Source organism: Diadema setosum, chromosome 14, assembly GCF_964275005.1.
Source record: "Diadema setosum chromosome 14, eeDiaSeto1, whole genome shotgun sequence".
Lineage (NCBI taxonomy): Eukaryota > Metazoa > Echinodermata > Echinoidea > Diadematoida > Diadematidae > Diadema > Diadema setosum.
Genome location: NC_092698.1, coordinates 36,589,784 through 36,616,966, shown reverse-complemented (window position 1 = coordinate 36,616,966; position 27,183 = coordinate 36,589,784). Strand labels below are relative to the sequence as shown.

Here is a 27,183-nt window from a genome sequence, read left to right as displayed (position 1 = left end):
ATGGCAAGCAAAAATATTCAAGTGCTTTTATTTTCGCGCTAGTTTCTGGTTGCACGAAATGCACGAAAATTTCAACACCGCGAAAATTTCCACTTTAACAGTATATCCTGCGATTGTGCAATTTGGGTTCTCAGAATTTGAGATATTGACACGGATACAAAAAGTACTTTAGTGGCAAAACGATTTAGTGTTGTTAGTTTAGACGATATTAACATTAGCTGAGGTGAGCCACAAAGCTTAAAGGACAAGTTCACCTTCATTAACATAAGAATTGAGAGAATGTAGCAATATTAGTAGAACACATCATTGAAAGTTTGAGGAAAATCAGACAATCCGTTCAAAAGTTAAGAATTTTTGAAGTTTTTGTGCAGTCACCGCTGGATGAGAAGACTACTGCAGTGTACGATGTCACATGCGTACAACAATATAAGGAAAGCGAATTTCACAAATTTCATCTTTTGAAAAAAGTACACATTCCCTTGACTCGTTACTGACATATGCTATGGGTAATATTATTCCAATTGCCTTTAGAAAGAGGCAAGTCAAGTGCTCTTTTATTATGCAAAAAAAGTGAAAATAGTTGAATTTTCTTTACATTTTTTTATACTGTTGTATTGTACTCATATGACATCACGAGCCTTAGCAGTTTCGTCATCCAGCAGTTCCAACACAAACATTTAAAAATTCATAACTTTTGCATCGATTGTCCAATTTTCCTCAAACTTTCACTGATGTGTTCTACTATTGCTGCCTTCTCTCAATCCTTATGTTTATGGAAGTGAACTTGTCCTTTGAAGAGGATCGAGGAAGGTTTGATTTTGCTACAACACACGCTTCCCATTGACACCTGCCCAAGTATGCTCGGGACTCGTCTTCAACAGGTTAAACTCGGTGACCAACATTAACAATCAATATTTCCCAACAATTCCCTCACTCGCTATCTCCAGTGCAGTGACGCATCCAACTCAAACTGCTGTTCATCAGCATTTTCAGTGGTACAAGTACTTGAAGTAGTGCGTAAATTAATGGACTGCCTGACAGATCCCACAAAAGCATTCTACTTAGGTCTACTACATGTAAAAGCAGTTCATATAACTTTATACAATTATAAGGATGTCGGTGTAGTTGCCCCTAATCTGATGCTGATGTATGATAGGACGTAGGAGTTGCCAGTTGCGGCACCATCCATTGGGGGGGGGGAAGTGTTTCTATTAGTCTCTACGAGAGTCAAGTGAAAGTTCAACTAAGCAAAACCTACCTGACCAGTGCTAGTGGACTGCAAGCTGCACAGGTCAGTCAGAGATGTCTTACTCTTTCTACATTACGAGGCTGTCAATATTACACGTCGTATGGCAGGCTAAACGAACCCCAAGTTACAAAAAGGTCCACCCAAGCTCGGGCCTGATTCCGCTTGAACGAGTTGGAACCGACCCCCAGGACCTCCAGATGCCGTGCGTGCCCTGCAGTTATGCTGCGGCTGTTGTGAGTGTTGCTGTCGGTCGGGCCTTATACTGTAGTACCGTACTTATACCTTCTTGACACGGGACTCCCCCGATTCCCCCTAGGCTCGCTGTGCTGCACGCAACAGAGCAAGACGTGCCTCTGCTTATGCCGTGCTCGACTAGTATTTTCATAGCACGGAGAACATCACGCGAACGAGCCTGAATGATAATATCGAAAATGGCGCCTTTCATGGCTGTTCTTTGAAGAGTCTCTTTCGACGAAAGGAGCTGGTAAATTTACTTTTTCTCGTCATATATCTGATTTTTGTGATGGAGTGTATGTGCAATAACTGGATGAATAAGATATTGTGTATGACCTTTAGCAGAATTTACCACTTTTCAATTATTCGTGGATAACTAGGTGCCTTTCAATCGTAGGTAGAGCGAGCTCGAGATAGCGATAGTCTGTGATTTCGATGATGGTGGTGTGCGTGCCTTTCCCCGCGAAGAAGGGCCGTGTGCGTGTGTTGTTTTTCCTCCATCGCATGCATCCCTCATATGTGTGTGCTGTGTTGTGTGTGTGAATATGTGCCTCTTTTGGCCCTTTGGGCCTTGCCACGTCTAGACTGTACCTAAGATCTACTTCCAAAAAGGAACGTAATGTCCCTCAACTAATTTAATCATAGAATTCTAATCTAACGTTAGATACAACCCTAACTCCGGCGCGGCTGGCGTGGGACAAGGTACGGCGTCACGTGTGTCGGGGTCGCTGGTACTTCGGTAGCTGGTGGCGGTGCACGGCCCACGGCCGGATTAGCCTAACCTAGTATCTGTATTTACACAGTGGTAACCTAACCTAACCTTGGCCTTGCTTGCTAACTAACGGAGAACACTGCAGTAAATTAACACTCGGAATAGTGGAGTGCACGCGCGCCACGCACTGCTAAATTATGCCTATATGGGGCCGATTTTATGATTTTGCCGATCGTTACATTTCATTTGTCACATCACGTTTGTGGGCATTTCTACACATCTGATTTGGCACGCCGTACCCCATGGTACCATCGCATCATGATTCGTAGCGTGGGATAACTTCAGCCTGCACCATTGCATAGCACCGTCTTGTGTCCATTATCAATTGATATTATGTAAAACCTCGACTGACGTTAGACCTGCTCTAGAACTCTAGATCTACTGTACTAGACAGGTTCTATTTTGATCTAGGGTAAGACTCGGAGTACCAGTATAGTATTCGATCACCTACCAGAATTCAGAATTCGGTCACTTATCACTATTAAATCTCCAGCCAGTAAGTTCTACTGTCATGTCACAACAAACACACGCAAATCACATCAATTCACATACTTGCACACTCAGTCACAACAGGAAAGTCCCTTAATGGGCCTTTAGTCCCCTCCAAAAATCCATCCCAAATCCCAGATTTCACCGTCAAAAGTGCAGAATCGGCGCAACTTTCCAAAAGCGCGTGCAGATTAAGCCCAGTTTTAAGAGTACAGGTTGCTGAAAAAGCGCTAAAAACAAAATTTCCGTACATGTTGAGACAGTGAATCAATGTACAAGGGTTGAATGCAAGTGCCGATTCCCCAGTATTCGGTCACCAATGGGTGCCGCAACGTCGCCAATGCAATTTTGCGCCAACAAAGTAGTGCGCGGCGCATTTTTCAGCTGCCTTGAACACGCATTGACTATGAACGCGCATATCGCGTGACCGAATTCTCATCACGGTGACCGTATTCTAGGGGATTTTCAAGGTGATTGAGATTAAAGAAATTTGATATATTTCACATACATTGCTGTAGATATGATGTATGTATTATTTTAGTTTAAAAAATATTACAGAAAAGCTTAAATGACCGAATACTGGGGGTTTTACCCTACTAGATTTCTATGCGTAGACTCTAACATTTTCTTGTGCAGTTATTGTTGTCATGGCAGCTATTTTCTCATCATCAGCGCCGGCATAAATCCGAATGGCAATAATGTCCACACACGTGATCATTCATTCACTCAATCCACTCAATGCAAGAACATTAACTGTTACTAAAAAAAACTGACACTGTCTTGGAATGGATAATAAGTCAAATTTAATTTCCAATCTCATTCAAAGTCAACATGATAAAATCAGTACTTACAATAACATGTAGACATATTATTAAACAGTGAAGATTTGCAACCGAGCATGCAAATGAGAGAAAAAAAAGAAGTTATTATTGCATGCACTAATTGTTGCATAATCACAAACAGGAAAATATTTTTGATCATAATAGTACTAAAAATTATTTCTACCCTTTTTTTTTTTTGGTAAACCAGGGCACAGTGCTGGAAAAAAAAATAATAATTCGACAAAATGGCGAATTTTCATTTGGTACCCCAGGGTACCAAATATTGCATCATTTGAGGGTTTAACACTTAGCCCTCTTTTTCAGATGAAGCTTGCAAAATGGGGCTTGTTTTGAGCGAGTACATGACATTTGATGTTACTATCAATGCTTCTTAATATGTCAGTTACTACCAATAGATTTTGCCCATACTTCTATAGTAGAAGTCTTAGAACCTGAGTCTAGTTGTTACCATTCATTAAATGTCAGCCAAATAGTTGTGAACTTTTGAAGAATCCATTTGACATTATGCTACAGTCAAGATTTTTATAAATTGTTTGAAAACCCCTCTCAAAAACCCAGGGAAATGCTGCTGTGCTAACTCATTTAGCTGCCAAAATCTTTTCTAGTTTAACATATCCCCCTGGGTGAATTGATTTATATCTTATGTCAATCAACCAGGTGACTGTGAACTTTGTATGGAAGAAGGCATTACTGACATGCAAGTGAAACTACAGTCTAGATTTTATCGAATATTCTACATCCTTTCACAAAAACCAGAGATGTGCTTTACCTGGTTACATGGCTATATAGCTGCTAAAAGATCTTTACTTTGGAAGAATATAGAAGTGATGCTACAGTCCAGATTTTTCTAAGTTTTTTTTTTTTTTTCTTCACGACATCCTTTCACAACCATAGCTGTGATGTGGATTGAGCTGCCAAAATATCTTGTAGTTGTACATATCCCCCTCAGTTGATTGATTTAATGTGGAGTAGGCCTATATTAGTATTTTAACAAGATTCGGCAAAATGTTTTTAATTTATCACCACTCCACAGTGGTAGTTTGTATACTTGGCTCATGATACTTTTAATAGCTATGTAGTATCAGAGTTATTACTGTGAGTACTCTATTGGACCAATAACATAATGAACATCATTCAAACAGTCAAAGATCTATCTGTTTTGTTTTGTTTTTAATCTTTGTCTTCTGAAATCTTACAATGTTCTGACTTACGTATTATTTTTAACTTCAAACTCAGCCTGTGAGAAGTGTGGTCTCAAAAGAAAAAAAACACCATGTCGCGGCCAAAGCAGTATGAACCAGGAGATAAGGTCTTCGCAAAGATGAAAGGATGGCCATTTTGGCCAGCAAGGGTAAGGACATTCAACATTTCTTCTTGCTTTACCAAATGATACAGTTTAATCTATCAGGAGAGTACTTCTTACTTTCTGTAATTGTAAAAAGTAAAAAGTCACTTCACTGAGTATTTTATTATTTGATGATATAAATCACTGTTATTTTAAGAATGTATTCCTCTTTCGTTTGCAGTTTTAATGTTCATGAATCTTTGTTGTATTTTATGATGGACACGTTTGATGTTGAATATTAATGAATATGGATGATTGGGTTTGGAGACAATGCAAAAAACATTGTGTTCAATTATAGCTTTGCACATGGTTAGGCTGTCTTACACTGACACAGGGACTGAGTACTATGTACATTGTATGGTTAGTACTTGTGGTGTTTATCAGTCTTTCTAATGCCATCTCATGTCTTTCTATCTCACTCTCTGCATGTTAGGTTGATGATGTTCCAGAAGGAGGGGTGAAGCCACCTCCAAATAAATACCCCATCTTCTTCTTTGGCACACATGAAACGTAAGAATGGATTTAATATGTGTCCTTTCTTTCTGTTGTTGCCATTTGCGCTACCATGTACAATATGTTGCCAGTACAGTAGTCATGTTTGTTCAAATGGGAAAAAGGCTGGCAAAAAAAAAAAAAAAAAAAAAAATGAAAAAGATGTGTCTGATGTTGTACATGACTTTTAATATCTCAAAGAGTTCTCACGTTTTTGTTTTGATTTTCTTTTCTTTTCTAGTGAGTCTTAAACATTGATATTAGAATAAGTTCAGACTGCTAATCTGAAGTAAGATTTAAATATACAAGTCATATACCTTACTACTGAACCACAGAATGTAGTGTGTTCATGAAGGTGTAGTGATACAGAGTAACTTGATTCAGCATTGAATGTGATGCGCCTCCCTTGTAAATTGAGTGCCATACAATGATGATAATGTCTGTATGTGATGATATACAGCTTAAGTTGTTTGTCATGTCTCATTTAAATTGACTTGTGCAGTGTCAATGCAAGATGACTCAATGAAATATTATAATGTTCTTTGATACAATATTTTAGGGCTTTTATGGGTGTGAAAGACTTGTACCCATATGCACAATTCAAGGAGAAATATGGAAAAGCACACAGAAGATATGAGGCGTTCAACATCGGCTTGTGGGAGATCGAAAACAACCCCAATGTCAAGTTTCATGGAGTGGTAAGTATTAGAAGCTCAAAGTGAATTCTTACTTTGTTGGAATAAAAAATAGACAAACTAATGTCATGATCATCTTTTTATCATGTGATATGATGACAAATTTTAAAGAAATCCAAAGGGAAGATACAAATATTTCTTTATGTGTGTGTGTGTGTCCTGCTCATTGGAATGTTGCTAAAAGTAGCTATAAGCATTGATACTTTACTGTTGACAAAGAACCACTCTTGGATACTGACAGCTTTTACAAAACATCATAAAGTGTTAAATATCAATGACAGTCTTGTCATATACATCCTACAAAGGAGTGTCATCGGCTAGCATTTGCATCTCAATTTATGAGAAGAACATTGTTCAGTTGATGAGAAAAAACAAGTGATAGTCTAAAGCCATAAATGAACAAATTTGTTCACAGATGTGCCTGCTCCTCCGGAGTTAAACGAGCACACATAAAAATGTTAGGGTGCCAAATAGTTGCTGTGCTGATGACAGTGTTGTTTGTTGATCATCCAGTATGGGGTTGCCTTTCTTCCACCAGCATCCCGGTTCCTCCACTGACGAGGAAACTGGAGGAAGTGCAGTAAAGACAGAAGAAGAGGTGGAGGAGGAGGAGGAGGAAGGAGATGAGATAGTTGAAAAGGAGCCAGACTCTGATGACTCGGACGGTGGATTGGTGATTGATGAGGGAGGCAAGAAGCCGAAGAGCAAGGTGATTACAAACAAGACTGGCAGAACTTGTAGATTTTGTCATTTTTAATGGAATTTGCAAATTTTTGAACATATATTTCTATTCAATTAATTTGGTTTCTAAGAGGATTTGAATGTTAGTTTCTCCATTCTTTGTCTAGCTGTCATATATTGAAATGAATGAAATATCCTTAGTGAAGTGAAATACCGTCACACTAGCAATAAAAGCATTAAGATGTATTTTGAGCTTTGAAGAAAAAAAGAATAGCCCAAGTCATAACACTAAATGTAAATAAATTAAAGCTGTCTTATTTTTAGAGGTGTAAACTGATGTTATCTGTTGGCAAAATTTGTTTAAGACACTACTAGTAAATACAGAGTTCGAGGATAGTTTGATGCATAGGTGTTGTACTGTCCTTATTCTTTAGTTAAAAAGCACTCATTATTATTTATTACAGGAAAAGAAAACACCAAAGCCAAAGAAGAGGAAAGCAAGTGCAGAAAGCAGTAAGGTATGTACCAAATAATGTCAACTTATTGGTTAGTGTGAAATGTTGAATTTTGTAATGCCTGTTGCAACATTTTCTCTGCATCTGCTTTCAAATGCTTAGAAAAAAAATCAACATGGGCAGTAATTTCAATGTTCTCTGGAAGTGTCCTATTTTCGCAAGATTCCATTATACATTCATTTGTAAACATATTTGAAAAGTCTTTATTTTTTCACTAAATAAAGCAAGCTTCATAGATGTAAACCAAACACCACAGTGTGATAACCACACACATTTCATCAGGTCAGTCCAGGATTTATTTTGATTTTGACTTGTGTACAGTTGACTTTGCATTGTAACTATGGATTGAATTAAGAATGCATGCTCAACGTTGATGCAGTCAAGTCAAAGCTGGAGGCTTTGAATTCTGCAGTATCTTATCAACAGTGACGGAAATTCTTAATTCACGTGGTAGTTTGGAATTGTATGAAGTGGATATCCTCTAGCAAGCGTTAAAATGTAGCAAACTAAACTTGATTGTGCAAACCTTATTTCTACTCACTTTTAGAACTACGGTGAGCTTTTTTTTTTTTTTTCCTTCTACTTCTTTTGAAGTCCTCTTTAATATTGTTTTAGAGATGATGGTAAAGAAATACCGTGAACTCTATTTTCACACTGTTGTCCAGCTGTATAACAGGTACATATTTCTTTCCACCCAGCCCAAGTCAAAGCAGGGGAGACGTTCTTCAGGGGGCCCCCAGGTTCGAGGATCTGATGATGATGAGACGGACTACGATGCAACTCCAAGCGCCACAGAGAGCAGTGGGGAGGTACGGAAGCAGTGATGCCTACAACCATGCTGGCAACTTCAGAAGATATCATTTTCTAAACTTGTCAATACTTTCAGACCTAGTGTTCATAACATATTTCATACTGTAATAAGGTGAACCGGTTAGTTTCTTGTTTCTCTTTTCGAAGAAATAACTACTTTCTCATGCAGAAATTCTACTATGAGTTTAAAAAAAAAAGAAAAGAAAAATGTGCTTAATGTTTTGCATCATACCTTAAAATCACAGCGCTGTATTTGTACAGTGGACTCCCATTATAACGAAGTCCTCAGGACCGACAGTTTTTTTTTTTTTGTTATATCAAAATTTCGTTAGAACTGAACAAATAAACAATAAAAATATGTGAGTGGATAATGTTACGGCCTAAGTTTTTACTTTATTGTAACCGGAATTTTGTTATAAACGTGTTCCTTATAACAGGAGTGCACTGTAGCAACATGTTCACTGCACTATATTCTAACATAAATAATGGATTGCTTTGCAGGAGTTTGCACCAGCAAAGAAAAAGGCCCGGCAGAGCAAAGGCTCTTCAAGCAAGGCCAGGCGCAAGTCCAAAGTCAGTGCTGATTCCGACGAAGAGATGGATGATGAGGATGATGATGACGATGCAAAGCCGGCCGTGGACTCGGAGGATGAGGAAGAAAAAGTTGTCAAGCCCAAGAAGACAAAGAAGACCCCGCCAAAAAAGCAAACACCGAAGGGTGAGTGACTCAAATGTAGTTATTATATCAAATTTCTACTTCCTCTTGCTGCAAAAAATATGGCAAGAAACTGAACCTCACAAATATACGATGAAAACTGCTGGAAAAGAAACTGAAAAAAGAGAAAAACTTACATGTATCTTGTCAGTAATCACCATATTTTAATGCCTGGGCACCAACATTGCTGATAGCATGATTATGTAGTTGTGAATGTCTGCCTTTCCATCGAGTGTGTGCAATGGGATGAATTATGACAGCGGCAATCACAGAGGTTAGAATGTATGTGCATGTTGATTATGGGGATCGAACGAAGGACAAGACTTACAATGAAAGCTAAAATTGTATTTTTCATGCAACAACTGCAGAAATATTGAATGCTACTATTACTTTATGACTGGACTGAATTGACAAATGAAGTCTGGTAGAGCTTCGGGGTGATGGTCCAAGTCAAGCATTTTTATCTCAATTCCAAGTCAAGCAATTATGTTGTTACTCATGATCACATGTATTTTGTTAATGTACGTTTTTGAAATTACTACAAATATGTTCTGTTAATGCATTGTATATAATTTTCCCTGTTTATTTAACCCTAAAGGGGCCGGGCTTTTTTGGCTATGCTCAGACCGGGGGGGGGGCGGATTCCGCCCCCCCCTGAGATCTCGGCCATCGGTGGTGCGATCGCGATGAAATTTTGCATGCGTGAGACCCGCGTCATAATCTACAAGATTGTGTTATAAGATTTTTTGAAACAATCAATTTCTAATTTTAATTAATTAATTATGCAAATTAGGCTCGAGGTGATATTTTAGCTTAATTAAAAGCATTGAGAGTCTAATTTTTGATCTGTAAATCTGTTTTAGCTTATTCAACAATTGTACATCACAAAAACTTCCAAAACTCATTTCAATTCTTATGTATTTTATTGTTTTCAGAATTTCTTATGTATTTCTTTGTTTTTCAACTTTTGTTTTTTCTTTGTTTTTTCATTGGAAATTGTCACTGACCACTTTTCTACCATAATTAGCACAAAATTAATCAATGAAAGTGATTAATTGTAAAAATAATCAGGTTTTTATGCCTTTCATGACAGAGCACTGTTTTCCATAGGAAATGTACACAAAATCACAAAATTGTGCCCGTTTTGGAGCGACATTCCGTTACAAAAATGGGCGTGGCTTCGCAAAAGTATGCGCGGACATTGCAAATTTGGTCTCAAAAGTTGCGCGAGACTTGAACGAAGAAAGTCAAGAAGCCTCGCGATGAGGCCTTCTCGCGTTACAGAATTATAGCGCGAAACGTCGGGGGGGGGGGGCGGATTCCGCCCCCCCCCCCCCCCCCCCCCCCCCCCGGCCCTTTTAGGGTTAATGGAAATGAAAATAAAGTTGAATTGAATTGAATATCTAAATGACGATCTAAAAGATTAAAGCAGAATTTGAAATTAATACTGGAATTTGTTGTAATCACAATTATAGTGTCATTATTTCGTTTGCCTTTGCAGAGAAGAAAGCCAAACAGACACCCCGGTCCAGCACAAAGAAAGCAAAGCCTCAGAAACCTGTAGTGACTAAACCCCTGTCTAGTGACAGTATATCAAGGTACGTTGTATGTCCATTCCTTTAATGTAATACAACGCTGTGGAGCATTCCTTGTTCTGAATGCAGGTGTCTTACTTGTTTGTTAACTGTAAAAAGAGAAGTGAATTCCCTCGGTTGACTCTGCTTCGATGTAATGACATCTAGCTGTCAGTGAAGAATGTTTTTACTTTTTGTAATGGCCAAACCAGTAATTTACTCTTACTATAAATCGAATGAATTCCAGCTCATTTCAGCTAAAAGGCTACAAAGATGAATTACTGATTAGAGCTTGAGCTAAGATTCAGCTCACAGGCTCGGAGATTTGAAGGTTGAGGTGAAGGTTAGAAGCAAGATCACACCCAACTAGAAATAACTCATGATATACTTGCCACGGTTGGACCAAATACAACATGAGTATCCACTCGAAACCACTAGCCGCTGGACAAGAAGTATAGATCCAGCATATATACAAAGTAAAATGAGGGAAACAGTATCTCACCAAGGGACAGGTAGGGATATTTGTGATGACAGTTCAGGCTAAAAAAAAAAAAAAACCCAAACAAACAACAAACAGACAAATAAATAAACATTACCTTTTTAGGCTATGTGTTTTTTTTATGCCTCCGCCAACGAAGTGGCCGGAGGCATTATGTTTTCGGGTTGTCCGTCCGTCCGTCCGTCCGTCCGTCCGTCCGTACGTCCGTACGTCCGTACGTCTGTACGTCCGTACGTCCGTCCGTCCCGTTTTGTTTTTGTCGATATCTCAAGAACCGTGTGGTGGTTTTGCATCAAACTTGGTATGAGGGTATATCCTTGGGGGATGATACTTTGTGTGGATTTTAGGGTCACAGGGTCAAAGGTCAAAGGTCACAGGTTATTTTGTGAAAAAAAAAATTGAAATTTCATGTTTTTCTCCATATCTCGCAAATGGTTCAAGGTATCTTCATGGAACTTAGTATATATGCTTGTACCGATGGGCAGTGATTATCTAGGGAAGTTGGGGGTCATGGGTCAAAGGTCAGGGGGTCAAAGGTGAAGGTCAACTCCTCAAAATATAACTACTTTCCTTATATTTATGCAGTGCCTGAAGGATTTTTTTAAAACTTGATGTATGCATGTATAACCCAATATATATTCTGTGGGAAGTTTCTTGCCAAAAGGTCAAAGGTCAAAAGGTCAAAGGTCAAGTGAAAGTGCTAAATTGCACTTTTTCCTCCATATCTCAAAAATAACTCAAGGTATTGTCATGAAACTTACATATTTATGCATGTTCTACCTAACAGTGATTCTCTTTGGAACTGTGGGGTCAAAGGTCAAAGGCCAGGTTTCAATAATACTATTTTACCATTTGATACTGAAATTATACTTTTTCTCAATACCTTGAAAATTACTCAATGCATAAACTTGTAAAAGGGTCAAAAGTCAAGTGAAAATCATCAGTTCCCCCAAATACCTGCACTCTGACATTTTAATCATTCATCCAATTGAACCTAGTTCTAGGAAAGTGAACATTCAGCACATTTGTGGCAAACCTGTAATTTTAATATTTTGCCAATTGTGTGAAACTGTCATCACACATTGTCAAGACATTGTACTATAGACCTATTAGGAGAACCATGTATTATGGCGGAGGCATACACCAGTCGCCGTAGCGACATTTCTAGTTTTTTTCTTTAATGGCTGCTGCACTCTCATTTCTTATAGAATAAAATGTTGATATTAAATTATTAAAACTTTGTAATACAAAATACTTTCCTGGCTTCTTGTGATTTCAGTGATGATGACTCTGATGTCCACATGTCCTGGAAGGAAAGAGATCAGGAGAAGAAGCGCAAAATGGAAGAGGCCCGCAGGAAACAGGAAGAGGAGCAAATCAAGCAGATGAGGGAGCGGGAGAGGGAAGAGGAGAAGAAGGAAAAGTTGGAAAAGGCCAAAAAGAAGAATGAAAAGAAGAGGAAAAAGAGGGAGTCTTCTGAACAGGAAGAGGCCAAGGTAGAGAAGCAGGAAGCCGAAGTAGGAGAGACAGAAGAACAGAATCAGGTGAAAGTGAAAGATGAACATGTGTCTAGTGATGAGGATGTAGCTAGAGAAGAGACGCCGAAGAAAACTTCAAAACGAGAGAGGAGGAAGAGCGAGGTGAAGGAAGAAGACTCGGATGCTGGTGTAGAAGACGACGAAGACAAACAGACTGTCGCTGAAGACGAGAAGGAGGACTCAAAGGCCGACAAGGCAAAGAGGAAGGAGGAGAAGGAGAAGGAAAAGGAACGAAAACGTCTTGAGAAGGAGAAGAGGAAGCAGGAAGAGAAGGAGAAAAAGAAAGAGGAGAAGTTGAAGAAGAAGCAGGAGGAGAGGAGGAAAGAATTAGAGATGAAAAAGAAACAGGAGGAGGAGGCAAGAAAGAAAAAGGAGGAAGCAAAGAGAAAGGCAGAAGAACGACAGAAACTTGAGGCCAAGAAAAAGCAAGAGGAAGAAAAAAGGAAAGAGGAAGAAGTGAGTAAAAAAGCGATCACAGATTGATTTGCAATCGATTTAATTTCACTTGTCAAATGTAGTGAAAATGTCTCTAAATTGTGTTTTAAGTGTATGCTTGTTTAATGTTTTCAAAATAGGTAGCAATCCTAAGTTGACCATGCTGCCTAAATTCATGCATATTTTGCCAGAAAAATTTGACCAATATGCAAGCTTTTTGATTTCCTGTTTAGCCACCTCGATACTTGAATATGCAGTGTTTGTAATCAAATACAGGACATCAAAAGTCAGTCAGGACATCAAAAGTCAGTCTATCAAAAGTCATTGTCACGAACGAGTATTATGGGAAGGTGTTTGATTGAATGCTTTAATACTGAGATTTTGAAAGAAGGACGGCCTAGTTGAATCCCCATCTTGACTACTGAAACCCCCCCCCCAAGACAAAAAAAACCCCAAAACAACTGAAATGCAAATTTGCATATTGAATTAAAGAATATGGATCTTGATTGTTTGTCTCTGCAGAGGAGGAAAAAAGAGCTTGCTGCCCTTAAAGCGAAGGAACTGGCCAAGAAGAAAGCCAGAGAAGGGTAAGTGTGACATAAAATATGGAAATGTTATCATCTTGCTGACTTGCCTAATCAAGCATTAGGCTTACTGGTAAATATAAATTTAGTAATCTGACCTAAAGGTCAACTGGCTTGTGCATCTAGCAACAATCTTTTCCTTGTGAATACAATTTTATGAGGAAATATCTCTGTTTATAACAACATGTTGGTAAATATCTTGTGTGTCCAACCATATTTAACATGCTTTCTTGCTCAAATGCGTAGAGCCTTCATTCATTTTATTGACCAAGTGGTGCCAATGTTGTGGGAAAAATATAGATGAAGTGTCAGATCTTATTTGCATGTGACAATTTTTATAATGTGGAGATTTGTGTGATTCAGACTCGAGTGTAACTTTATCCCGTTTAGGACGGGCTGATTTTGCTATAACACACATTTCCCATAGATACCTGCTTGGGTATACTTGAGACTAGTCTTCAACGGGTTAACCCACTCTGACATAATAAATCTGGACTTCATGTTTATCTATGAGACTGAACTAGATACATACAGATGAGATCTTAGGTCAGTCAACATTCAGAACAATGGTCATAGCTTTACAGAATACTGCATGTTGTTAGGTCAGTCTTGGTTTAGGATGATATAAGCAAGTTTTGTGGAAAGGATTGTCAATAAGTCTTCAAAAACTGCTGACATAAAACATGGTCAATAATCAGTGGTATTTGTCTTTTTCTTGTATTGCTAGAATGATGAAGGACAAAAGCAAAGGTGAGTTTTTTCTCATTCTATCAGTTCTGCCCCGTACATGTCTATTCTTTATCAATCTTCTTACTGACAGGATGATAAGGCAAGATGTATGCGTATTTTATATGTCCGATTGCCCTCAATCTGTTAAATGCCTGAACATTTGCTCTCATTATGTGATGGTTGAGAAACCTCTGAAATAGTTTGTATTACGATGTTTGCAATGAAGGTCTGATCTTTGTTGATTGCATGCAAACTCTGGAATTTTACTGTACTGTGATGGGTCATTTAAACTTAAAAATCTATAAGTGGTGAGTGCATGCCTGCAGTCACTTCAGTCAAATTTGATGAAAGGAAGTGAACCATCCTTTAGAATTACTTTCTGTCTGTGCTCCAATAGTTTACTATGATAGTGAAATTTTTGCGCAAGTGATTTTTGGAGCTCAGCTGGGAAAGATGAATTTTGCAAACTGTTTATGATAATTGAGTAAGCACTTCAAACAGCTCACCACTGTCACAGTGGCTATGGCTCCTGGTAGCACATACTATGTTAAACTGTACTGCATTAAGAGAGTAATTTCACTCACATTTAAGGACTAGCATATGTGGAGAAAATAAAATTACAAATAACATGCAGTTATACCTTTGAGTATCCCACATGTGAAATCAGAGTTAGAGAATGTCATATGTAACAAGCAAAACATTTGCTCTCTATTATTTTCGCACTTGCGTCATGTTGAGTGAAAGGTGCAAAAACTTCCATCCTACAGAAATTTCCTCTTTCACAGAACACATTTTAGTGGTGTATCAAACAAACATGTGGCCTGATTTCCTTTGACCTCATATCATTTAACTAAATGAGAAACAAAAGTATAACTGAGAAACAAATTGAGAAACTGATAAATGAGAAAGCAAGACTAGGTGTTTGTGTTCTTACCTCCTGTCCAAAATTTTGGTGGACATGAGTGAACAAGCTGTCTCGTGACCTTTGATCCCTTACAGAAATTGCTGAACAGATTGAGCGTCTCCATGTGGGCCTCAAACAGTCACTTGCCTTGGATAACCCCGTGAGTTCATGCTGTATATTAATCTTAATGTGAACGATGAAATGTAAGCAACATTTGTTGTTGTTGTTGTTGTTGTTGATGATAGAATTACTGGCTCTTCATGGCAAGAGAAATTTAAGAAACTTAAAAATTGTTAAGCACAGCTTTTGTCTGTTTTGATTGAAGAATTATGAGGAATACATTCTTGTTATTGCTTGAGAAATTGAAACTCGTTTGTCATGCAATGTGAACATATTATTCATATTTCTTCTTTTTTCCATGTTGCTGATCTGAGCATGAGAGAGGTAAAGTGATTTTGAAGTCTGTTGTCAGCATGAATTGTTGTTATCTTGATTTGAAACAAAGAAAGTATCGTAACTCTATAATTGACCTTCAGTTTTATGCTAGTGAAGGACATGCGGGAAATGTTGTGTGTGAATGTGATGGGTCATCTTTGTTTACTTGACAGGAACCGGTCAAAAGCTTGCAGATCATGACCAGCATAGATCAGATGATTGACAGTTTGACACCAAGCTTCCTCAAGAAACATGTGGACTTCGTCCAGACCATCAAGAAGGTACTATCTTCCAAAGTACTAATATTAACTTGCATGTGTGAACAGATTTATCTATTATCTTGAGGATCTCCATTAATTCTGCATCTGACCTTACCCGAACATATGGACTTGTATTGCAGTCATTTTATTTATTTATTTTCTTTTCTTTTTTTGTGGTTTGTTTCTACAGTAAAATCTGTGTAGGGGGGGGGGGGGGTTGTTAGGCCTCTTTGGCCTTCAGATTGATTGTTGTAAGCAGAATTTTTGATTGTATTCTTGTGCTTTGACCCCTTGAAAGGGAGTTGTGATCTGTCTGGGCTGTCATCAAGGAGATGTAAGATTAAAGCCCTGCTTCCTCAGGGTGTCCTTGAGTTTAAGACACTCATCCTTACCCAGTTGTACAAATTGTAGTTATCCAGGAGGAAACTAAACCATATTGTGAATGAATATAGCACTTCTTTGCCATAAAGTGGCAACCCAGCTGGAATGGTCTCTAGATGGGTGCAGGTTTGAATCCAGTGACAGGTGGTGATATGTTGTGAGCCCTGTCAGCATGACAATGTTGTGAAAACTTAGAAATCAGCATGTTGTAAGTGCTGGTAGTATCATGATCACTATTAGTATTGTCATGGTTATTATCGTTACTACTACTATTGTTATTGTTGTTACTCCCTGCCAAAGGTGCGAAAATACAAGTCCAATGACACAGTGCGGAAGAAGGCGGAGTACCTGTACAACAAACTCAAGCTAGTTTTCCTGATGCAAGATTCAGAGAGTGCTGCTCAGCTCAAGATGGAGATGGAAGCAGAGGCCAAGAAGGCTGCGGAGCAACCCAAAATGGGTAAAAGGGACATCCTCACTGCTCATACAGTCTCCTAGTTTTCAGTAACAGTGATAGAACAAAGCCTGGTAGTGTTGTCTTTCCTCCCCACCCCATGCATTCAGTTAGTCATCCTCCTTGTGTTGTACTGTTCCAAAGATTTATGTAGCCACAAGTTTTACAAAGACTTAGTAACATTGTCATGCAGTGTCGGTGATTTCACTACTCAAACTAAACTTTATTAGAGCCACCCAATGGTTCAAGGTGACATGGGAAACACCCGAATAGACTTTGTCTCACATTCACAAATTCAACAAATTCATGTGCCCTGTGTATGGACTATAGCTGTTGCTGTGTGAGGTTTCTCTCTTCTCCCTTTGAATTCTGTTTCTTCCTCTCTCATTCCGATAGAGGAAGATGCATTGGGGGCTGAAGTATGAACCAAGAATGAGCAGTAAGATAAAAGGGATGGTATAGTATTGGTTGAGGTGAGGATTCAGCTTTCAACATTTTACGAGATGCTTAGAAACCACGCTATGAAATGTAAAGAGCATACAATTCTAAGAGGAATTCAAAGTTGACTTGATGAAAATCATTTTTGAAATGGCCGAGATATCAAAAAACAAAGTAAAACAAAGCGATCCTAATAAAAGGTGGGTTAGGATCACTTTGTTCTGGATACCTTGGCCATTTCAAAACCAGTTTTCATTAAATAAACTTTGAATTCCTCTTAGAATTGTATGCTCTTTCACATTTCATAAGAGGTTTCTCATTATCTAAAAAAAAATATCATCAAGAAAAGATGGAAACCTGAAGCTCCACTTCAACCAAAACTGTACCATCCCTTTAAAGGAGCACTTGCTTGTTATATTGACTAAGCCCTCATTATTTGTGAATGCAGAGAATCAGACATTACAAGCAATACTCGTTAAAGCTTTTGTTCTCATGTTTCCTGTTGATATGCAGAAGACAAGGAAAACCGAGTGGATGAAAGTGCCAGCGTCCGGGTGACAACTGAGAAAGAAGAGAAAGATTCACCACAGAAGGAGCAAGTGGATGGTCCTGCAGAGCAAATTGTTGAGAAACAGGCAGAGAAGCCGGTGGAAAATGGTGAGAGGGACAGTCAAGAAGAAGCTGCTAAACAGGAGGATGAAGTGGGGAATCTCCCAGAAGCTGTTCAGAACTCGTTACCAGATACAGCTCTCACAGACAATAAAACAAATTCTGTTGACATTGCCAAGCAAGACAACCTGCAATCAGCAAAAGAGAATGTGCCAAGTTTACAGGAGGATGTCCCACAAACTGATGATGGTGTTAAAGAGGATCAAGACATTCCAGGTAAAGAGAATGTGGTCACTGAGAGAAGCCAGACACCGGAAGAAGGGAGCGGGTCACCGGAGGGTGGGCTCATGGGTGCGGACCTCTTTGCTGGGTCCAGTGTCACCAAGGATCTACTGAAGCGAGCTGCAGAGGAAGGGCTGATGAGGCTAGATGATGAGCCCAAAAGTGAGGAGCAGGAGGAGGAGGAAGAAGAAGACCAAGGGGAGGCAGACATGGCACTAGCCACTCCAGACAGTGATGGTGATAGTGTGGTGCTCAATAATCCTGAAGACACCCACAAAAAGGAAGAACAATCAAAAGAGGAGGTGAAAGATACAAAAGCAGCAACACCAGAACCTGAAGAAGAAGAGGAGGAGGAGGAGGAGGAAGAGGAGGAATCCAGGTTGGGTGAGGATTGGTTTGAACGGGCAAGGTCACTTCTACAGTCACGTCAAGGTTTTGAGGGAATTAAACAGAGTAGGCACAGGAAGGGTCCTCGCACCCCTCCCCCACCGCCAGAACCCTCATCCAGCAGCAGGCACAGCAGGCAGCCTCAGAGCTCAAGATGGGGTGGCTCACAATCGGAGTCCTCGTCAGCATCGTCCGGGCACAGAGTCTCCCAGTCTCACGCTCCAGTTCCCCAAGAGTATGGCCGAGCTCACAGGAGAGAGGCCAAGGATGCTTCAGTGGAGTATGGAAGGGCAGCTTGGAGGCCAAGGGAGAGCAGAGAAGTTCCCACAGAGTATGGACAGGCTTACAGAGGTGGCTTCAATATCATTCCACCTGAGTATGGGACAGCCACAGGACAAGGCCCCGAGGAGGATGAGGATGATGGCATCGATGATGATGATGTACCTCCAGAGTATGGAAAGGCGTACCGTCAGCAGTCGTCAAGCCAGCCCAACCCTCCTCCTCCGGTCGGCCAGCGCATCCCCACATTGGGCTCCAGTGCCAATCTCCCCGCAGACATTCAGAGGATTCCGGTGCTGGGGTCCTCCTACCAACCTATGGGACAGCAGCAGCAGCCTCCAGGACCACCAGGAATGGCTCGGCCCATTGATGACATGGATATATCAGATGGAGAACAGGGAACTCACAGGTGAGTCTCAGATTTCATTTGGACTGTTCAGAAATTTCTCCGATGTGCTCTTTGCAGTTATCATGGATAGACTTCTTTCTCAGAAAAGTGTCAATACCTGTATTGTCTGCAGAAACATATAATCAGCTCTTAGCTAAGAAGGTACACATCTGCATAATAGTAAGATGTGCACTATGCTTCTAAATGATTAAATTGCTTTGCTTTTGTAACTTTCCAAGTATGTGTTCAGCTTTGTAGTTAGCAATTTGATTTTTTTTTCACATTTTATGGAATGAGCTCAAGTTTTTTATGTACGTGTAGTTGTAAACATACAGTCAACCTCGCTAACCTCGATGTCGGATAAGCCAAATATCACCAGATTTTTCGTTTGGAGTTTCTGTGTATTACGACTCGCATAGCTCGAAAAACTTATACAAAGTTTGGTTACCTCGGAGGGAAGTCTAATGTCCCAATCTTAATTAACTTATTGTTTTTCCCAGCATGTTGCTCGAAGCGAAATGCAAACATCACTCAGCATCTCCCCCCAATTAAGCGCGCGTAGACAGCGAAGACATGTCATAAATCTTTCCACACTTGATTGTAAATATTTAGAGACCAGAACGATCACGGGCCCAAAGCAATACACAGCTGGCAAGAAAATTCCCCCACACCTACCTACACACGTACACGGTATGCACATAGCACCCATGCCAATGGAGTGCTTACAGAAGCACTGCGCTCTGCCCCATCAACTTCTTTTCTTTAACCACTGTGTTCTGATTTGTGATTGTTATAGTCATGCCATGGGCATAGGTTTCTCAACCGTCGTGGTGCACCTGCTTAGGTGTTGACAGTTATGCTGTCCAAACATCAATCTCCTGCATAGTGCTTTTTTAACTTTTTTGTTTCACGAGGTTTGTTTCATTATTATTCTCCCCCGAGAACGTAAGCACTGAATACTCTTTTTGTGGTACATGATCTGGAAGTAAGCCAAGCATAATAAAGAATAAATATGATTTGACAACAGTTTATTCAGATAAATTTCGATGTTACAGAAGGATACGCTATAAGATTTTTCAGGCAAATATCTGGAGTAACTTCTTCGCTGAGAAAGCCATCAAATTCCAGTTAGCATGATGATATTCTATATGCCATATTTAACTTGTAATAATGCAAAATTCAATGTATACTAAGAGCACTCAAGGAGGTACTAGTCAAGCTCGCTCAGTACCTCTTGGAACAATTAATACAAAGTTGCCCATCGACCCCACATGCCCCTAAATGAAAAAAGACGTCCGCCGCGAATAGCAAGAATGTGAATTGCATAACTTCAATGTCCAAATTGTGAAGAAAACTGGGTACAAACTCCTGGCAATAGACCTCTCTGCCATTATCCTTCTGTAGGTCGAAGAGAGCAGCACGTCTATCACTTTCAAGCATGGCAACGAAGCGAAAATTGAACGTAAAATCGTATCAGGAAAAATACTCAATCCTCACTTTCATGGATGAAAATCCAACATGGAAGAAAAAAGATGTTGCGGCAAAGTTTAATGTGAAGACCAATACACTGTCGGGCGTGATAAAAAACCGCCATAAAATTGTGCAAGCAGTTGAAAATCCATGTGATGCACGGAAGGGCATCAAGAGAATGAGGCAGATGGCATTCGACAATGTGGATGCGGCTTTGATCACATGGTTTCGGCAAAAGGAATCTCTGCCTGATCTCCGGCTTGATGGGGAGATGCTGCTTGAAAAAGCCAAATACTTTGCCAAAGAATTTGGTCACGAGACAGCTCCTTCACTGAGCTGGGTAAGTCGTTTCAAGAAACGATATGGAATAGGCTACATCAAAGAGGCTGGAGAATCTGCTGGGGTGGATGAAGAGCTTATCCAAGGCTGGAAAGATGGAAAGCTGACAGATATTCTGAGGCGTTATGACCCGAAGGATATCTACATTGCTGATGAAACTGGTTTATTTTGGCAAATGTTACCAGAGAAGTCGCTCTGTTTTCTTGGCACTACCTTCCATGGAGGTAAACAGCAGAATACACGTGTCACTGTTCTAGTGTGCGCTAATATGGATGGCAGCAACAAACTCCCCCTCTTTGTCGTCGGGAAGAGCAAGCGACCACCCGCATTTAAGAACGTGAAAAATCTGCCAGTTGCCTACAAAGCCAACAAGAAGGCCTGGATGACAGGGGCATTGTTTGAGGAATGGCTGAGGAAACTTGATGGCAAAATGGAAGGGAGAAAGATTGCTATGGTCATCAATAACTGTCCGGCTCATCCTCATATTAAGCTGGAGAACATTAAACTTGTGTTTCTGCCACCAAATACTACCAGCTTGACCCAGCCAGTGGATGGTGGTGTCATCAGAAATTTGAAACAACACTATCGGCACATCCTGGCATTCAGACGACTTGCAGCAGCAGATGGGGGAGTTCCCTTCAAATGGGACCTTCTTGACGCTATCATCGCTTTGAAGACGGCATGGAACAGGGTGTCCCAACAGACAATAGCTCATGTATACAGGAATGTGGGACTTGCTCTTCTGTGTGAGCAAGTAGAGGAAGATGGAGATCGCGGTGAAGAGGGAGGTGTTGAAGACGCACAACAATTTCGCGGCGTCTGGGAGAGGTTGGCCGACCTCTTCCCGCTACCTGCCATGGACAAATACATAGACGTGGATGCAACTGACACGGGTGTCAAGCTCTTAACGGATGACCAGATTGTTGAAATCACAGGAGTCAAAGAAGACGGCGAGAGCGATGACGAGAACAGTAATGGTGAAACCAGTAGCCAACAGGGGGAGGATTGTGTGCGCAAACCACCTTCGATGAGTGAAGTGTGTCAAGCTCTCAACGTGATCAGGCAGTTTGACATCTTTCAGCAAACACCAGCTGAGCTGCAATTGCTTGTGGAGAATTATGAGTTGTATCTCATGAGTAATTATAAACACCATCAGTGACACTTTGCTGTTAGGCATGTTTCCAACGAACTTCTTAATGTTTCATTCCTATTACTGAAGTTATCTAGGTACTGATCGTGCAAAACCTGTTCTGTTCTTAAAATCCAACAACCTTTTTTATGACTTCCCTTCCATTACTATACACTTTTCAGTGTACTGACATATCGATTAAATACGACAGAAAAATATAAATCTGTATGTTGGAGTTCAACGTTTGTTTTCATTGTACAATCTGCTGTTTCATACTTAAAGTAAGGCATGGCTTTAGTGGTGACTTCATGAAGGAACAGACCATGCAGATGCCCAAACTTGTTTGAACGTACAACTCAATCTTTCGGTTTCATTGATGTCAGTTCTTGCCTGATAAGTGATCAATGATTATTGTCTCATACCTAAAGAAAGGCATGGCTCTTTATGTATGATAATTTGTAGTGGTGACTTTGTGAAACAACAGACCTATTAAGAATGTATGCAGATACCCAAAGTTGTTTGAACATACAACTCAACCTTTTGGTTTCATTGATTTCAGTTCTTGCCTGACAAGTGATCAATGACTATTTGTCATAATACTGTACATTTATGATACAAAATTCTTCAACCTTACCCAATGAACTTGACAGCTAGGTATATGAATAGGCAGAGTACTGATTCTAATTAATGATGACCTCAAAACTATCAACCGTTTTCAGTCCCGACTAATTTGAGGTATGCGAGGTTGACTGTATATTGCAATGATATGTCTTCCATGAATGCAACAGTGATGGAAATGGGACAGTAATATGTCTGGGTGTTGCTACACTCTTAAAGTAAACATGCCTTGAGGTGCATTTTCGATCACAGTACATGTATATTACATTTTTGCTCTTTTGGAAATCAAGCAATGAGAAATTCAGCAGTCCCTAGTACTTGATATTTGTTGGCTGAAAGTTGAGCTGTTCTTCATGTGTGCATGTGATATCTCAGGAGAAGGAAGCCTGTAAGTAAGAAGTAATAGAAAGTAGTAAAAACATGAGCGTTGTATTTCAGCAAAATGAACAAATTGTCCCCCCTCCCCTTTTAAGTCATCAAATATGCCATCCTGTTTACCATTCCAGTGATCTGATGGTGATATTGCTTGTATGTTACTCCTCATTTTCAGGTTTCAGAAATGATATCAACCTCAAATTGTCTGAACAAAATTCTGACAAACCTCATTCTCTCGTACAGTGGCACATCTTTTCTGAGAACATTCCTTGAGGCTCAATCCACAACTACATGAATTGTAGTCTGGTGCCTTTGTGATTTTGCTCTAGTGTACGTATATTTCCTTGTCTATTATACATTTACCCAAAACTTTACAGATGTTGGCATATTTTCTAAAATGACTGTCATCTATGCCAGACATGTGCTATATTTGGGTTTGATTCTTCCCCACGCACAGAGCTAAAACCGATCAAGGTGACCAGGCCTTTAGTGACGACTGCATGGACCTCGACTCAGACTGAAGGAGGGTAGTCAGCCTCCCACAGACCACGATGGGATACTGTGTTTGTTGGAGCCCACTAACCGTCTTGGCTTTGTCAAGATCTGTGTCACTCATAACCACATCATCTCAGTCTCAATCGCTTCTCTACTTCTCTCTAGCTCTCTAAGTCTCTCGCGCTCCCAACTTTATTTTTCTGTGCCATTCCTCCCTTTGCTGTCAGTACAGTTTGTGAGTACCTTACCAAAAGTATCCCAAGCTCAAGTAACGGACTAGTGACTACTTAGTAGTTATGCTGCAGACAATTTGGAATTGAATGGAATTGAATTTGCCACTTGCTCAATTTCCAGTGGAGATATTGCATTAAGTTGCAATGGGATTGTGTGATATTCACATTGTGTTCTTTGCCATGTTCAGTGATGGGTTCAAAATTTTATTGTGTCTCTCTATTTCTTTCTAAAACAAACCTGGCATATCTTGAATAGTTAGTATGTCGATGCCCTGTACAGGGGTCTATAAAGTTTCTAACTTTTTGTTTCAAAATCAAAGGTCTTGTTAGTCCATGCCTGATGGGGTTTCAACATATCAGGAACTTGCACACTGTTTACTGCAATAGTGTGGAGAATGTGTTGTGAGATTTAACCAGATTGCTTCAAGATGCCAAGTGAGCATTTTTTTTTCCATTTTAAACATTGTAGAGGGCTGTCATGAAGGAACATTGTGCTTTATATTTATAATGCAATGTTGTTAATGTACATGTTGCTTGGCTCCAAATGCGCTTCCAGAATTTGAGGGGGAAAATCACTGTGATTTGGAGGTGACAGGATTTCAGCTGTAAGGGGTTTTTTTGCAGAAAGCACAGAGACTTTAGAAGATATGTGCATTGTTGCTTTATGTAGGCTATTCAGAGTAGATATATGGGAATGATATAGTGAACTGTTCTCACAAACACCCTATACACCTTAGGACTATTTTTACAATATTTAAAAAAAAGATGAAAAATCTGAAAATTTGACAATATTATGAGATGGAAATTGCATTGTCATTATAATACTTTGTAATATTGCTATCTTTGCTGTGTGGGAATGTATTCGCTGTATTCCTAAGTGACAAGACTGTACACAAGGCATTCAGAATTCTTTGTCCAGGAGGCTTGTGTGATTGGCACAGAATAAATGATACAAATTGAATTTATTTGGAGCAAATTCGCTAGAAAACTGTCGTGATTACTGAAATGTCTTGTGACAGGTAAGGTTCTGAAAAGCAAGTGTGTTGCCATTTGGCCTCAAAATGAGTACCTCTGCACGATATATTTCTTGTGGAGTATCAACTTGTCGAAACATCAGCCATTGTTAGATGTTGTTTCCAATACCATGACATGTCAGCATTTTTCAACAAACTGACTTCGTGTCAAATAGTAGCCCAGCAAAGGCTTTGTAAAAGATTAGTATGTGTTCAGCTATCTGTAATATGACATTTGTAGTGCCTAAACCAGCTGCATTTTCCTTATTGGGAATTGCATTTTTTTTTTTTTTTTTTTTTTTTTTTGCATCAACCCAACTGCCTAACCAGGAGATTGTTCTTGCATGGAGTTCATCTAATTGCAGCTCTACTAGAATTACATGTACATGTACAAACATCTACCTATTATGACACAAAATTGCCTATTCTTTTGATACATCTGCTTCTGATTCAAATGTCTTGCCTTTTAATGGAAAGAAGGTACATGTCTTGTAGTAAGCAGTCAATAATTGAGACATCCGTTTCTTGTTTTCTGTATAAACCAAGTGCACCATGACTGCTAGATGGCAAAAATCTTATATGAAATTGGATCATCAGTGCTCACTGTTAAAATGTTAAAGTTAGGGAACACTCCTGTGCAAATGAATCTAAAGCCTGAGCAAATGTTGTTGAAACTACTGGAAGAAAAAAAAAAAAGAGCACACAAACAACATTCAAGCATAACTTTCTTTGCATTATAGCAAAAGAGAAGATGTCTTTTAGCTTTTCACGTCATGTAAGTCACGCTGAAAGGGCAAAACAAGATCTCTTTAAAACCAAACTTTGATTGTTGAATTATGGATGCATAAAAGTGGCACGTAACATATCCTATTTCACATTTGAAGGACATGTCTTTAATGACCATGTTTCCTACACAGTATATGATACATAGTCATTTTTCTTTTATTAAACCATTAGTTACAAGATGATTTTACTTGGCCCTACAATCACAAGCATGTGGGGAAGCTCCTATCTATAGCCAGTTCCTTTCAGATTGGGGCTTGTTTTCTTACATCTCTCCAGAGCTTGAGTCAGTCAAATGAAGCCCCCAAATTAATCAATTTTAGCCAAGGACAATTTGCACCCCTCCCCCATCCTAATAATAATAAGAATAATAATGTCTTCTTTACCAAGGGTAACCTCTCCAGTGTTGCCACTGCTCTACCAGAGGGCCCTGAACTACAGGAGCAGAATCACTGGTAAATGAAGAGATTACGGTATAATGTATTACTTAATAAGATCTGGCAAGATAGAAGGACTAATTCTGTGAATGAGTTAACAGTCCAGTATCAACTCCCGACTCATGTGTCATGTACATTTGTATCAGGTATTATGTAACTCTGTCATTTTACTTGTACTTCCAATACTCTGAATTCTCTGCTTGTTCATTTTGCACCCCATGTATATTTTCCTGGCAAAGATGCATCACATCATTTGTACAGAATACGATGTACCGTACCTTGACAGTGTAATGAAATACAAATGAATGTACATGAAACCAATCTACCTTGAGTGAAGTGGAGTATTTGCTCTTAGTAATCTTTTGTTTGCTGAGACAGGGGGAGAGAGAGGGAGGGAGATGAGATAAGGTAAAGTGCTGTTAGAATGACAGGGAACAGAGCTGAAGATAATACAGGTCAGGAGACTATATGGGAGACAGTGCATAACTATGGAAAAATGTGTAGGAGTGTTGTCAGCAGTAAAGCATGGTATGAATGGGATATAATGTAGTTTAAAACATTGAAACACAAATTGGTCTCCGTAGTGTCTAGTGTCTATTTATTGTACAGTGCACTCCCATTATAACGAACATAGTTATAACAAAATTAAATTTCACCCCTTAGCATTATCATCAAGTTTTTTATTGTTTTTTTTTTGTGTGTGTTTTTTTTTTTTTTTGGTTATAACAAAATTTATATAATGACTGAAAACTGCCGGCTGGTCCCGAGGACTTTGTTATAATGGGAGTCCACTGTATTACTATAAGCATGCATGCATATATATATATATATATATATATATATATATATATATATATATATATATATATATATATATATATATATATATATATATATATCTCATATATAATATATTACAACATATATATTGTATACATGTATTATGTATTTTATATTTGTGTGTGTATGTGTGTACAAAAGCATACAGGAGCACACTGGACATCCTTTGGAATACTGACATTTTTATTACATGTCAAGAATTTATACACACTGTACATAAAAGTTGGGTTTTCGTTACTTTACAAAGGACGTTTCCACATGGTGAACATGTGTGTACTTCACAGGGCTGTACAACCTCTCTGGAGGGCAGGGAAAATTCATTGAATTTGAAACAATGGTTGATATATTTTGTAGCACAGATACAGCCTGTACTAGAAAGAAAATAATTGTCTATAGGAATTCGGAAGTCAAGGTTACAAATTACATATTTATCTTT

General features: G+C 39.3%; 2 protein-coding genes across 2 annotated transcripts; both read left to right on the top strand.

The window, feature by feature from the left end:
- The first annotated feature begins 1,683 nt into the window (after positions 1-1,683).
- Positions 1,684-26,228, top strand: LOC140237417 (uncharacterized). Its single transcript, XM_072317337.1, has 17 exons — positions 1,684-1,733; positions 4,823-4,937; positions 5,365-5,441; positions 5,983-6,121; positions 6,657-6,827; positions 7,264-7,317; positions 8,013-8,123; positions 8,626-8,842; positions 10,341-10,437; positions 12,192-12,906; positions 13,408-13,472; positions 14,197-14,219; positions 15,198-15,262; positions 15,711-15,818; positions 16,479-16,638; positions 17,584-19,036; positions 23,404-26,228. The coding sequence occupies exons 2-17, from the start codon at positions 4,860-4,862 to the stop codon at positions 23,465-23,467; spliced, it is 3,597 nt and encodes a 1,198-aa protein (XP_072173438.1). The 5' UTR covers positions 1,684-1,733; positions 4,823-4,859; the 3' UTR covers positions 23,468-26,228.
- On the top strand, positions 20,664-21,983 carry LOC140237803 (tigger transposable element-derived protein 4-like). Its single transcript, XM_072317732.1, has one exon. The coding sequence runs from the start codon at positions 20,664-20,666 to the stop codon at positions 21,981-21,983; it is 1,320 nt and encodes a 439-aa protein (XP_072173833.1).
- Positions 26,229-27,183: the final 955 nt, after the last annotated feature.